General features: G+C 44.2%; 1 protein-coding gene across 3 annotated transcripts in view; it reads left to right on the top strand.

The window, feature by feature from the left end:
* Nucleotides 1-15626, top strand: part of FAM13A (family with sequence similarity 13 member A) — a 266776-nt gene that overhangs the window by 29855 nt on the left and 221295 nt on the right. For all 3 annotated transcript variants that reach the window (XM_040327495.1, XM_040327486.1, XM_040327503.1), the window contains one exon: nucleotides 11125-11334. In XM_040327495.1, the coding sequence (XP_040183429.1) occupies nucleotides 11125-11334 (210 nt within the window). The remainder of the gene's footprint in view (nucleotides 1-11124; nucleotides 11335-15626) is intronic.

Raw genomic sequence — 15626 nt, 5'->3', positions numbered from 1 at the left:
GCCCAAAGTGTCAATATTTTGTGTGGCCACCATTAATCCAGGCTTACCTGTAGGTAAAACAAGAAAGAGAGGGTTTACAACCACTTTAAGGGCTGTGTGTTGAGTTAATATTGAGGGGACAGCAAATTTTCACTGTCATACAAGCTGTACACTCACTACTTTACATTGTAGCAAAGTGTAATTTCTTCAGTGTTGTCACATGAAAAGATATACAGTGAGGAAAATAAGTATTTGAACACCCTGCTATTTTGCAAGTTCTCCCACTTGGAAATCATGGAGGGGTCTGAAATTGTCATTGTAGGTGCATGTCCACTGTGAGAGACATAATCAAAAAAAAAAATCCAGAAATCACAATTTATGATTTTTTTTAACTATTTATTTGTATGATACAGCTGCAAATAAGTATTTGAACACCTGTCTATCAGCTAGAATTCTGACCCTCAAAGACCTGTTAGTCTGCCTTTAAAATGTCCACCTCCACTCCATTTATTATCCTAAATTAGATGCACCTGTTTGAGGTCATTAGCTGCATAAAGACACCTGTCCACCCCATACAATCAGTAAGAATCCAACTACTAACATGGCCAAGACCAAAGAGCTGTCCAAAGACACTAGAGACAAAATTGTACACCTCCACAAGGCTGGAAAGGGCTACGGGGAAATTGCCAAGCAGCTTGGTGAAAAAAGGTCCACTGTTGGAGCAATCATTAGAAAATGGAAGAAGCTAAACATGACAGTCAATCTCCCTCGGACTGGGGCTCCATGCAAAATCTCACCTCGTGGGGTCTCAATGATCCTAAGAAAGGTGAGAAATCAGCCCAGGACTACACGGGAGGAGCTGGTCAATGGCCTGAAAAGAGCTGGAACCACCGTTTTCAAGGTTACTTTTGGTAATACACTAAGACGTCATGGTTTGAAATCATGCATGGCACGGAAGGTTCCCCTGCTTAAACCAGCACATGTCAAGGCCCGTCTTAAGTTTGCCAATGACCATTTGGATGATCCAGAGGAGTCATGGGAGAAAGACATGTGGTCAGATGAGACCAAAATAGAACTTTTTGGTCATAATTTCACTAACCGTGTTTGGAGGAAGAAGAATGATGAGTACCATCCCAAGAACACCATCCCTACTGTGAAGCATGGGGGTGGTAGCATCATGCTTTGGGGGTGTTTTTCTGCACATGGGACAGGGCGACTGCACTGTGTTAAGGAGAGGATGACCGGGGCCATGTATTGCGAGATTTTGGGCAACAACCTCCTTCCCTCAGTTAGAGCTTTGAAGATGGGTCGAAGCTGGGTCTTCCAACATGACAATGACCCGAAGCACACAGCCAGGATAACCAAGGAGTGGCTCTGTAAGAAGCATATCAAGGTTCTGGCATGGCCTAGCCAGTCTCCAGACCTAAACCCAATAGAGAATCTTTGGAGGGAGCTCAAACTCTGTGTTTCTCAGCGACAGCTCAGAAACCTGACTGATCTAGAGAAGATCTGTGTGGAGGAGTGGGCCAAAATCCCTCCTCCAGTGTGTGCAAACCTGGTGAAAAACTACAAGAAACGTTTGACCTCTGTAATTGCAAACAAAGGCTACTGTACCAAATATTAACATTGATTTTCTCAGGTGTTCAAATACTTATTTGCAGCTGTATCATACAAATAAATAGTTAAAAAAAATCATACATTGTGATTTCTGTATTTTTTTTTTTGATTATGTCTCTCACAGTGGACATGCACCTACGATAACAATTTCAGACCCCTCCATGATTTCCAAGTGGGAGAACTTGCAAAATAGCAGGGTGTTCAAATACTTATTTTCCTCACTGTAATAAGATATTTACATAAATGTGAGGGGTGTACTCACGTTTGTGAAATACTGTATGTGAACCTGGCCTTACTGTCTAACCTGAACCATAACTCTAGCCCTAACATGCAACTTTGGACATATAAAGGTTCTTGTGCTACTTGAGTGCCAGAGAGTGTTGAATCAATGTCGCACTACATGAACAGAACTGTCCTATTATACTTGGTCAACAATACTTTTTTTTTTTTTTTATCAAAAGCAAAAACGCATCACTTGTGGGTCTATTGAAGTGAATTTATGTAGATACTGAACATAGATAATACAAATTCCAAACCTTGATGTATGTATTAGTGCGAAACACGGTTTGTGTTTTATAGGTATCATACTAGACTTTTACAGATCATACTAGGCGCATGTATATCATGTTGCAGTGGTTTATTGTAATACAAAATTATTTGGCTGGAATTGAAAGCGTTACTCGCATCCCAAGAACGCTGTGACTGCTTTATGGATATTGGCAGGCTTTTACATTACAGGCTGGGCTGTTTCACACATACATTGATGCCCAGTTTTCTCCTTTTCTGTCAATGTGCTATTATCCATGCAAGCAAGATACTTGTCTAAATCAACCTGGCAATACCCTATGTAGGACTCGGCCTTGTTTTGTTCCACTTGACAATGTTTTGTTACACAAATTCATAGGAAACATCAGGTGTTTTATAATTATAAAAATCAAGCTATACTTTCCTTTTTCATAGAAAACAAGAAAATCACATTTTGTTTCTTTCCCACTGTTTGAACTTTTCACATACAATGTGGATAGCACTCGAGAATAATTATGCAAGCCTCATTTTAAAATAAAGCAGTTATCAGGGTCGGTCATAAATTCCATGCATGCTATGATGAGCTCTCGCTTGTTTATGCCAGTAAAACGGCATTAAACAGAATGATGTTCGGCGTTGTTCTAGCACATGTTTTTCATTGTGAATATTGAACAGTCGTTGTGGAAAATAGGATGAATATATAATGAGCTCTGGATGGTATGCAAAGTAAAGTATATGTGAGCCCTTACCTTGCAAAACAACCCTTTGAGTTTAAAAGTATGTGTGTATGTGTGTGTGTATATGTGTGTATATATATATATATATATATATATATATATATATATATATATATATATATATATATATATATATATATATATATATATAACTTTTTTTTTCTCAGAAAATAGGTGCAGGAACTCAACCTCGACCCCATTCAGATTTCACAAACAGTAGAAGGGTCTTAAAAGTGCATTAAATACCAGGATTGCATTACATACAGGGTGCAGAGTTCAGGGGGGTTACACACAGAGTGCAGAGCTGTCACTTGTAAACACAGAAACCAGACTTTGTTGTTTACAAGTGATTGTGGTGAGCAGGCACCAAAGGGTCTGAGTCAGAGGTGGTGGAACTGAGTTCCACCTGAAAAAAAGCTGTGTGTGTGTGTGTATATGTATATGTATATGTATGTGTGTATGTGTGTGTGTGTGTGTGTGTGTGTGTGTGTATATATATATATATATATATATATATATATATATAATACAAATAACCACATGTATGGGAGAATATATAGCTCATTTACGTTGTCATATAATTGAACAATCTGCAACCAATTAATTGCTAAATAATTATACAAAATTCATTTTTACTACATAATAGAACTCTGTGTTGCAGTGAAAAAGTCAACGGGTATTAAAAATTTCCCACATCAGTAAAAATATACTGTCGGTCGGGAACCCTATGTTAGAAAAAAGAAAGGGGGGGGGGGATAAAATTATATATATTTATTGAGGGACTTCCCTGTACAAGAATCGCGTTGTTTCTAGGCAGGAAGTGACGCGATTACGATTAAACTTTATTAAATAAATTACAGTCCCGGCTTGTTGTTGATGGGTTGCGATGGCAACCCAAGTCGTTGATGGCGCGGCGCTGCAGCAGTATTACGCATGCGCGAGATTGGGACGGGTCTTTCATTCAGACGCGTCATCCCCACTATTCCAGGAAGCAACTGCTTGTGGGCTTCACATTGCCCACAAGCAAAATGGGAACGCTCAGGAGAAAGAAATATAAAGTATTTTTGTTTCATATAACTCGCCTTTTACACATAGTAAGTGATACTATATAGAGAGAACGCAAGATGAAAGGTCATATTTTTAAAAATGTTAAAACGTAATGGAAACCCCGCTTTAAGTGGAACTTTAGTCCAAAAACAAAACCTGGGTGAACAGGCAGGATTTTTAATGCAGGAGAGAAGTTTTGTCTCTTCTGCATTAAGGTTGCTTACCTTCCTGTCCACTCCCATAGGTCAGGAGGTATATGGGTTAGGCTGAGGCTGTTATAGCTTATTAAATCTATGGCAGATATTTGCGGATTACATGGAGTCAGGACGACTCGGCCTGACCTGCACCCTCAGTGGAATACACTGAATGGAGGACATAATGGCGGAGCTGTGACCCTTAAGTCGACTTAAAGCGGTGGTTCATCCTCAATACCAACATTTTAGCATTAAATTAGGCATAGTAGCGCGAGCTACAGTATGCCTGTATTTATTTTTTTAGCCCCGTACTCACTGTGCAATCGTAGAGATAAGATTCCGACTCCCTGCGGGGAATGGGCGTTCCTATCCAGAGGGAGGATGATTGACGGCCGGCTATGGCACGTCACGCTCCCCGAAGATAGCCGGAGTAGGTCTCGGCTCTTCACGGCGCCTGCGCACAGACTATGCGCAGGCGCCGTGAAGCACCAAGTCCTATTTCGGCTATTTCCTGGAGAAGCGTGACGCGCCATAGCCGGCCGTCAATCATGCTCCCTCTGGATAGGAACGCCCATTCCCCGCAGGGAGTCGGAATCTTATCTATACGATTGCACAGTGAGTACGGGGCTAAAAAAATAAATGCAGGCATACTGTAGCTCGCGCTACTATGCCTAATTTAATGCTAGAAAAAAAAAAATGTTTTATTAGGGTGAACCCCCTCTTTAAGTTCACATTATATAAGCCAAGTTTCAAATTTGATTGCAGACTCTGGCCAAAGAGGATATACTGTAAGTGTACCTCAAAGCTTTCCCCTCTATAATCATTTGACCTGCCTACAGCTTGAGTGGCCTTTGAGCCTTCTGCAACAGAAGGCTCAATCTGACAGTCTCAAAAATCCTTGCCAAGGATGTTGCCCCTGAGGCGTAGCATGTAGGTGCCATAACTCCCAGGCTTAGAGAGGCCATTAGTAAATGTCTCCCATCTTATTTCCCGGATGAGTCTTTGATCTGTGAACATGCTGTTGGTGTACGGAGCAGGCAAGTAAAAAGTGTCATTTGGGCATGCCCAGCTAAAGTCAATGTCTCTTTAGAGATGTCTTTACACCCTCATCAAGGGTACTATAATTTCCCAGGGCGTCTTTCAGGACAGCACCTCGAGATATTGGCTCCTCCCTCTCCACAGGAAACACCTTCAATCCAAGATCTTTAAAGGGAGGCTCCTCCCAGCACACATCAGTTTTTGTGTTTCCTCCGACCCGGAGGGAACACCTTCCAGAGGGGAGTAAATATTTTTTTTGTGGTCCTGTGGGACCGCTTCCCTCTTACCTGTCAGGCATCTGCCTGTGAGACGTCCGCTCCCCGCGCTACCCGTTCGGTGGCGGTTAGTAGCCGGGCTCCCCCTTCCACGGTAGTGTGCTCAGTGGAGCCAACGAAAAGCTGGGAGGGCGTCCGGCGGCCGCGCGCGCGATTCGCGCCATTATTTTTCATACAGCGCGGTCGCTGGTGTGATGCGTCATTTCCGGCGCTTTCGGCTAGAGGAAGGGGCGGGGCGGGAGCTGGTGCTGATTTCCTTCTTCCGGTCCGGCGCAACGGCGCTTTTGGTCTCCGGAGAAGGGGTAACAAGCCACAGGGTGAAGCGCTGGCGTTCTGAGATGGAAACGGCAGAGAATCCAGCGGTGGGGACAGGCACAAGCACCAGCAAGACCTCAGCAGGAAGCAGCACAGTGAGTGTCCTTCCTTTTGATTTTTTCTGCCCTAAAGTTTTTTCTTAAGGTGGAGGGTCGGTCTCAACTTTTTTTCTCCCCCCCCCCAGTGGCTTTGGGGGGCCTGTCTGGGCACTAGTTTGGCTGCTGTCTTTTACTAGTGCACCTTTGCTAGGGGACCACATATGGGAACAGGGTTCTCACTAGGGTCCCCCTACTTTCTTCTGTGCTTTTTTTCAGGCTAAATCCGACACTAGAAGAAAATGCCCATCATGTAGATCAAAGATGAGCGATAGCTGGAAGAAAGTACTGTGTAAAGCTTGCATTGATGTTTTAATTCAGGAAGAATCAGCCGCCATGCGGGATGATCTGATCTCCTCAGCGAAAAAAGAACTATTGAGCACGTTCCAATCTATGCGTGATTCATTAGTTGCGCCTTCCACCCCTCAAGCATCCACTTCCCAATCTTCGCAGGAGTCAGGGATTGTACCTGAACTTGTTATGGTTGAGGATTCAGGTCCCGGGGACCAACACGGTAGCGAGGACTCAGAGGAGTCAGAGGGGGAGGTGATAGGACAACCCTCAAAGTTTAAATTATCCCTGGAGGAAGTGGAAGGCTTAATCAAGGCCATACAGGTTACTTTGGGCCTGACTGAGGAAAAAAGAGATTTAACCTTACATGACCGCATGTATGCGGGTCTAGGTGAACCTAAAGGGCGGGTCATTCCGGTTCATGCAGTAATTTCTGAGGCCATAGTTAGAGAATGGCAGGATCCAGAAAAGAAGCCCTTTTTTCCTAAATCTCATAAGAGGCGCTTTCCTTTTGAGGAAGATTCAGCAGCAGTCTGGAACAAAGTTCCTAGACTAGATGCGGCTTTTTCGCAGGTATCCAGGTCAACAGACTTGGCCTTTGAAGACATGGGGGTCCTTAAGGACCCCATGGATAAGCGTATGGATCTACTCTTAAAGAGGGCATGGCAATCAACCATGAATGGTCTAAAGCCTGCCATGGCTACTACATGTGTGGCCCGGAATCTGGAGTTCTGGATGAACCAGTTGAAAGCTCATATTTCAGCTGATTCATCGAAAGAAGAGATTCTGGATTCTTTTTCTACCTTAACCACAGCTGTAGCCTACATTGCAGATGCTTCAGCAGAGGCTATAAAGATGTCAGCTAGGTCCGCGGCTCTGGCAAATTCCGCCAGGAGAGCGTTATGGCTAAAAACCTGGCCAGGGGATGCGGCATCAAAGAATAAGTTGTGCGGCATTCCGTTTTCAGGAGACCTCTTGTTTGGTCCTGAGTTGGATAGCATCTTGGATAGGACCGCGGATAAGAAAAGATCTTTCCCCGTCAAGAGAAAGAGGCAACCTCCCAGACGGTTTTTTCGTCAGCAAAGAGGGCAAGACAAAAACAACAAACCCCAGGGGGATAGGAGAGGTTGGGCGGCCCAAAAGGGCAAGGAGAAAAAAGGAATCCTTTTCAATCCTCCTGCGCAGCCCCAGAAGTCTCAATGACTCGGTGACCCGGGTCGGCGGAAGATTGCAGAAATTTCTTCCGCAATGGTCAGAGATAACCACCAATGGTTACATTCTGAACACCTTGTCCCGGGGGTACGAGATAGAATTTTCGGAGACCCCACCACAAAGTTTCCGGGTAACAAACCTCCCAAAAGATCCACTAAAATCCCTGGCCATGAAATCCTCTTTAAAAGAGCTGATTCAGCAGGGAGTAATAGTGCAGGTGCCTCAGGCAGAACAAGGGTTGGGGTTTTACTCCCATGTGTTTCTAGTGAGGAAACCCACGGGAAAATTCAGGATGATCTTAAACTTAAAACCCTTGAACAAATCAGTCAAGTACAGGAGGTTCAAAATGGACTCTATTTTTTCGGTAAGGAATCTATTGACGCCAGGTTGCTTCATGGCGTCAATAGATTTAAGGGATGCCTACCTGCACATCCCAATCGCTCCGCAATCCCAGAGATACCTCAGACTAGCGGTAAGGAGAGGAGGGGTGGTCCAACACCTACAGTACAGGGCTCTCCCCTTCGGGCTCTCATCCTCACCACGGATATTTTCCAAGGTGATGGCAGAGGCCTTGGCCCCGCTTCGTTTACAGGGGGTGGCGGTAATCCCGTATTTAGACGACCTATTGATTTTTGCCCCGTCAAGGGAAAAACTACTGATGGATTTGTCCAAAGCTCAGAGTCACTTAGAATCTCTGGGATGGATTCTGAATCTTCAGAAATCATCTCTAGTACCCACTCAAGAAATTATCTTCCTGGGCTATCAGGTGAACTCTTTGAGCCAGAAAATGTTTCTACCCCTAGAAAAGAAAGTCAAGGTCCAGGAGACCATTTCTCGGCTCCAGTCCAACCAGCCCATAACTATAAGACAGGTAATGTCGGCGTTAGGGGTGTTAACCTCGACCATGCCGGCAGTACAGTGGGCGAGACTGCATGTCCGTTGCTTACAGAGTTTTCTTCTAAGATCTTGGGATCACAGTCTCAGCTCCCTGGACAATCTTGTAAAGATTCCATCCCGGGTAAAAAGATCCCTTTATTGGTGGAAGAACCAGCAGGTCCTCTCGAAGGGTCTGTTGTGGTCTTTCCCGGTGGAAAAAAGGTTAACAACAGATGCCAGTGCGTGGGGATGGGGAGCCCACTTAGAGAAGGATTTCATTCAGGGCTGCTGGTCAAAAGAGGAGTCGGTTCGGTCCTCAAATTGGAGAGAGTTAAGAGCGATCTCATTAGCTCTACAGAGGTTTGCCCCAGATCTAGTAGGCCACCATGTTCAGGTGTTGACAGACAATGTTACGGCTGTAGCGTATGTAAACAGACAGGGGGGCACCAGAAGCAAGCCCCTGCTGTTGTTGGCCGAAAGCACCTTACAGTGGGCAGAAAAGAACTTACTATCCCTCTCAGCGGTGCACCTGAGGGGATCACTGAACGTGGTGGCAGACTTTCTGAGCAGACATCAGGTTCGGGAGGCGGAGTGGTCATTGAGTCCAGAAGTCTTTCTAGAAATCTCCAACAGGTGGGGTCAACCGGAGGTGGACCTGTTTGCCTCGAGAGAGAATGCCCAGGTACCTCGGTTTTTTTCCCTGGACAGGCGGGTCGGGTCCCTGGGGATAGATGCTCTGGCGCATCCATGGAGATTTCGCCTTTGCTTTGCTTTCCCCCCTTTCCAGATTCTCCCGCTAGTCTTAAGAAAGATTCAGAAGGAAGGGGTCCCAGTCATTTTGATCGCTCCTTACTGGCCCAAGAGAGCATGGTTCTCAGCAATCCTAGGGATGGCAACGGAACCATGTTGGCATCTTCCTCTCAGGTCAGATCTTCTGAGGCAGGGTCCAGTATTCCACCCGGACGTATCCAGACTCTCCCTTGCAGCTTGGTTTCTGAAAGGAAGATCTTAAAAGATAAAGGTTTTTCAGATCGGCTGATCTCTACCCTGTTAAATAGCAGGAAGAAAGTCACGAGAGCCATCTATGCTAAAGTTTGGAGAGTATATACGTCCTGGTGTAATGCTTCAGCCAGGGAGCCGAGCAGTCTTATTGCCATCCTAGAGTTCCTTCAAGATGGAGCGGACAAAGGATTAGCGGTCAGCACCCTAAAAGTGCAGGTGTCCGCCTTAGCAGTTTTCTTGGAAAGATCCATAGCCTCAGAGCCGTTGGTAGCCAGATTTTTTAGAGCCCTCACTAGGGCTAGGCCGCCACGGGTCAAGGGCTTCCCTAAGTGGGACCTATCGGTGGTTTTAAAGGCTTTAGCAGTGAAGCCTTTTGAGCCTTTGAGTGATGCGTCTCTTAGGGATGCTAACTTGAAGGTTCTTTTTCTGGTCGCGATAACCTCAGCTCGCAGGGTTAGCGAACTACAGGCCCTGTCAGTAAGGGAACCGTATTTTTCATTATTTTCTGATAGGGTTGTGCTTAGAACAGACCCAAAATTCTTACCTAAGGTAGCCTCAGCGAGCAATCGCTCTCAGGAGATTGTGCTACCCACTTTTTGTTCCAACCCCGTGGGGGAGAAAGAATCTTTTTTTCACATGTTGGATGTGAGAAGGGCTCTGCTATGCTATCTCAAAATAACAGAGCCTTTCAGATGTTCAGAATCGTTATTTATTTTATTTGGGGGCAAAAGAAAAGGCCACCCGGCCTCAAGGGGCACCATAGCCAGATGGTTAAAATTAGCTATCAGGGAGGCTTATTTGCATTCAGAGTTAGTGCCGCCAGAAGGGATTTGTGCTCATTCTACACGTGCGCTTGCAACCTCATGGGCTGAGAGAGCTGGTGCCACCCCGGACCAAATATGCAAGGCGGCGACGTGGTCAAGTTTTAACACCTTTGTACGGCATTATAGGTTGGACCTTATTTCTGCCAAGGATCAAGCATTTGGCAGAAAGGTCCTACAAGCTGTTGTCCCGCCCTAGGGTGGTAAGTCTCTGGTATCCTCTCGAGGTGCTGTCCTGAAAGACGCCCTGGGAAAAAGCAAGTTAGTCTTACCGGTAACTTGTTTTCCAGAAGTCTTTCAGGACAGCAGCATCCCGCCCGTATATATGTAATTATTAATGTGCCACGCTGTGACTAACCTATGTGTTTATGTGTTCCAGCCGGGGCCGGAGGTTTCTCGGTAACAACTGATGTGTGCTGGGAGGAGCCTCCCTTTAAAGATCTTGGATTGAAGGTGTTTCCTGTGGAGAGGGAGGAGCCAATATCTCGAGGTGCTGTCCTGAAAGACTTCTGGAAAACAAGTTACCGGTAAGACTAACTTGCTTTTTCAAAGATACATTTTCAGTCATTTTAAAACCTGTAGCTTTCAAAAAAATCCTGATCGACTATGACTCTACTCTGTTCCTCTTTCTCGTTTTCTTTCCAGTGTTACCCTGCGCTTTCAGTTTAGTCTATAAGTGGCCATGCTGATGTTCCTTGCGTGGGAATAGAGCATCATAATGATTGCTCAGGGTGGGCTTCCCCGTAATGACCTGCGGCTATTGCTGGAGCACATGCATGTAGATGGGATGTTGCTGCAAAGAAGCTGGACGATATCCGCCGCAAGCATGGAAACTGTTTTCTGTATAAGAAAAAAAAACATAGCAATTTTTTGCTAGACATTGCGTTGGCAAACTCGTGCATACTAGAACTTGCTTACCCTGCTGTTTTATGCCTAAGTTTTTGCTAAGGAAAATGAAATGTGTAGCCCTCTGGTGGCCCTAGCATCTTACCAGGTAGTTAACCACTGGCTAAAGGCATCATTGCTTCTAAAAACTACAGATGAAAGAAACCCTTACTGTGCTTTAATAAAATTGCTTTAATGTCTTTTTATATCTGCAGGGGTGACCCACGAAGGCCTTTTCAGGGTTAATGGAAACGTTAAAGTAGTTGAACAGTTGCGGCTGAAATATGAAAGTGGTGAGCCGTTGACTTTATCAGAAGATGGAGATGTCTATTCTGCTGCCAGCCTGCTGAAGCTGTTCCTACGTGAAATGCCAGATGGAGTAATCAGTGCAGCCTTGCTTCCCAAGTTTATTCATATATACCAAGGTGAGCACAGCAAGTTCAGCACACACTACAGCAAATCGTCAACCTGATGGTGACATTCAGACCTTTGCGGTTCATTAATGCATGTTATAATACACTTTACCAAACGTTGTAGTAAGGCAGTCCATTCATTTTAAATGAGCAACCAATGCATCCCAATTGACCTTTGCACACACTAGCCCCCCCCCTCTTTTTTATTTTTCCTTATCTCTTCAATGCGCCACAACACACAAATGGTTAAAAAATTTGCATTGTGGTGCATAAAATACATTTTTTTTTTTTGTGCTTTATTAAAATGATTGGCACCACAACGTGGTCAATGCGTTATGGTAAAGGTCATTTTATTACAATGCATAGATGTGACTCTAAACCTACTTAGTTTGCGCTGTTGCACTGGGGTGCTGCATGATGCCCCCCAGGAATTGTATCACAGGGGTGGATGTTTACTTACAGTGTCCTTATTACTAAAATTGCTATCTGTTAGAGGTGGTAGATGGCAACTGGATCAACTGGCTGATCTCCTTTTGAATATTGGCTCTTTGTGTGCACTTTAGTAAAAATTCCTTTTTTTTTTTTTTTTTAAAGGGATATGCTATTTTTCAAATGTTGGTGTGTGTGTGTGTGTGTGTGTGTGTGTGTGTGAATCTGCTAAAAGAGAATGTAGTTTTAAAAATGTTCAGATATTCAAGTAAATTTAATAATGTATCTTATGCTAGTGAATAATATGCAATTAATGTCCTAAAATTTAAAATGTCCTGCTACATCGATTTATATGAATTCTTATGAGTCAGATAAGGATTCATCTTTAAACATACAGTATACACTTTCTAGGGGTGTGTGTGTGTGTGTGTGTGTGGGTGTGTGTGTGTGTGTATGTGTATGTGTGTGTGTGTGTGTGTGTGTGTGTGTGTGTGTGTGTGTGTGTATGTGTGTGTTTTTTTTTGCTTTGCTTTTGCTTTTATATCGTATCTCATTTAGCAAAGAAGAGAAGTGTACACTAACATGCAGCCAAGCAGCGTATGGAAAGCTAGGGCGAGTGGCAATTAAGTAAACCCCCTGCTTTGCGATACATGAGCACAACACAGGTTAAGCAAGTCCTATTAACCATTTGCCTTCTTTTGCATAGGAAACACACAGGATGAGGCATGTATTTAGACCAGGGGTTGACAAATTTGCTTGGAATCTAGGAGCCAGGTAAAAAAAGTTAGGAGCCAGAAAACGCACCCCATCCCGATGAGCTTGCGCGCAGAAGCGAACACATACGTGAGCAGCGCCCGCATATGTAAACGGTGTTCAAACCACACATGTGAGGTATCGCCGCGATTGGTAGAGCGAGAGCAATAATTCTAGCCCTAGACCTCCTCTGTAACTCAAAACATGCAACCTGTAGATTTTTTTTAAACGTCGCCTATGAAGATTTTAAAGGGTAAAAGTTTGTTGGCATTCCACGAGCGGACGCAATTTTGAAGCGTGACATGTTGGGTATGAATTTACTCGGCGTAACATGATCTTTCATAATATAAAAAAAAAATGGGGATAACTTTACTGTTGTCTTATTTTTTAATTAAAAAAAGTGTAATTTTTTCACAAAAAAAGTGCGCTTGTAAGACCGCTGCGCACATACGGCGTGACAGAAAGTATTGCAACGATCGCCATTTTATTCTCTAGGGTGTTAGGATAAAAAATATATATAATGTTTGGAGGTTCTAATTAGAGGGAAGAAAATGGCAGTGAAAATAGTGAAAAACAACATTAGAATTGCTGTTTAACTTGTAATGCTTAACTTGTAATACCAACGGCCACCACCAGATGGCGCCAGCTCACATCTGGTGGTAATGACTTGTAATAGCAACGGCTTACCACCAGATGGCCCCAGCTCACAAAAAAAAAAAAAAAAAAATTTTTTTTTTTTTTGCCCCCCTTCCAAGCCAAGTCGCCAGGACCCTATTTCTAGTCGCCATGGCAACCTGGCGCCCGGGATTTGTCGAGCCCTGATTTAGACTGTTCTGTGTGCAGTTTGTGAAAAGAAATTGCTGTGTGTCATATTATAACCTCTGCACCATTTGCAGTTTGCCAACATGGGAGTAAATGTTATTTGATAAACTTGTGCATTTGTTGTGACTAGCGGGTTCTGTCTTGTCTGATCCTAACATAACATTTTTAAGACTGCATTAGTTAAGCATTTTACGTTGGATTCATTTACAGTTTATTTTTGACGGTGACATTTTGTTGTCAGCCTTGTCACTTGCCTTTTTGTTTAAAAAAAAAAATTTCCTTGCTTTTCCATGTGTTGATATCACTAACAAATGTGAGAGGGCACACAGCGATTAGTCTAGGTCAGGGGTCTCCAAACAGCAGCCCTTTGCCTGCATTTAGTCCTTAAAGCACTATTCCTCCCACTGATATGAGAAACTATTTCTCCTATATACTCCAACAGTGGGACGTGATTTCTTCCATTGTAGAAGAAAACGAACAGCAGAACACTTTATTAAAATAAGCAGCACACTTACATTGAAGTTAGCATGGATAGGGAACACCTGAGACCAAGCAGCTGTAATCGGTGTAAAGCCTCGTACACACGATCAGTCGATCCGATGAGAACGGTCTGATGGACCGTTGTCAGAGGTTAACCGATGAAGCTGACGGATGGTCCGTCGTGCCTACACACCATCAGTTAAAAAACTGATCGTGTCAGAACGCCGTGAAGTAAAACACGACGTGCTGAAAAAAACGAAGTTCAATGCTTCCAAGCATGCGTCGACTTGATTCTGAGCATGCATGGATTTTTAACCGATGGTTGTGCCTACTAACGATCGTTTTTTTCCCATCGGATAGGAATCCATCGGTTAAATTTAAAGCAAGTTGGCTTTTTTTAACCTATGGTTAAATAACCTATGGGGCCCACACACGATCGGTTTTGACCGATGAAATCGGTCCATCAGACCGTTGTCCTTTGGTTAACCTATCTTGTGTACGAGGCCTAAGGCTGTAGGCATCACTGAGCAAACAGAAACCGAGGATGACAGGAAGCCAGCCAGCTCAAAGAATGGATATTTGCGGTGATGTTCTAGGCTGCACAAGAGGATGACCGTAGTCAAAATGCCTGGTGGATGTCAGGAGAGGGAGTGTGCATGATGTGTTTTTCAGGGACGTTGCCCTCTTTTTCAAATGCATTTGAAATCGTCATACTCTACATAGTAATACAATCTTTAGATCCATAGCAAGCAACTTTAACATCTTTATGCAGATGTTTGTATTGGCTTACTGGAGATTAAAAAAACATATTTAATATAATTAAATAAAATAATATAATATTTACAATTTTCTTATAGAATAGTATTTCTGGTACAGAATTCCTTTTAAAGTGATTTGTAAAGGATCCTTTTTTATTTTTTTTAATAACAAACATGTTGTTATACTTGCCATCACTGTGCAGCTCGTTTTGCACAGAGTGGCCCCGAACATCCTCTTCTGGGGCCCTAGGTGACTCTCACGGCTCCTCCCTGCATTAGATAACCCCCTGGGAGAAGAGCTCTCCTGAGGGGGTTACCTTGGCGGACTCGGGGGGGCCCCCCCCCCCTGGCGCCTGTGTCATTGGATTTGATTTTTAGCAGTGGGAGCCAATGGCTGCGCTGCTATCAATCTATCCAATCAAGAGCCGGGGCCCCGTTGAAAGAAGGATGGCGCCTCCCTGCCGAGGTGAAGGATCTCAGGTAAGTAAAACGGGGGGTGGGGGGCCGGTGACTGGCAGGTGTTTTTTCACCTTAATGCATACAATGCATTAAGGTGAAAAACATGAGCCTTTACAACCCCTTTTTAAAGACTAAGAACATAAGATGCCTGACCTTACATTTATTATTTTAGAAAAAACTCTCCGATTTAGTTTCACTAAGACCCCTTTCACACTGAGGTGTTTTTCAGGTGCTTTAGCGCTAAAAATAGCACCTGAAAAAAGCCTCAGCTGCAAACCCAGTGTGAAAGCCCGCGTGCTTTCACACTGGGGCACTGCGCTGGCAGGGTGTCAGGAAAAGTCCTGCCAGCAGCTTCTTTGCAGTGCTTTAGGAGCGATGAACTCACCGCTCCTAAAGCACCCCGCCACTGTAGCTGCGCTTTGTCGGCGGTTTTAACCCTTTTTCGGCCACCAATGGGGGTTAAAGGCGCCCCGCTAGTGGCCAAAAAGCGGCGGTAAAATGGCACAAAAAAAAAGCTTTTTACTGCCGGCGCTTTTAGTGTGAAAGCGGCCTAAGTAACTAGGGCCTGATTTCATGGCTACACTCTACCAACTGCCATTCCCC

Source organism: Rana temporaria, chromosome 1 (assembly GCF_905171775.1).
Source record: "Rana temporaria chromosome 1, aRanTem1.1, whole genome shotgun sequence".
In the NCBI taxonomy this organism is placed as follows: Eukaryota; Metazoa; Chordata; class Amphibia; order Anura; family Ranidae; genus Rana; species Rana temporaria.
This window is presented reverse-complemented; position numbering and strand designations above follow the sequence as displayed.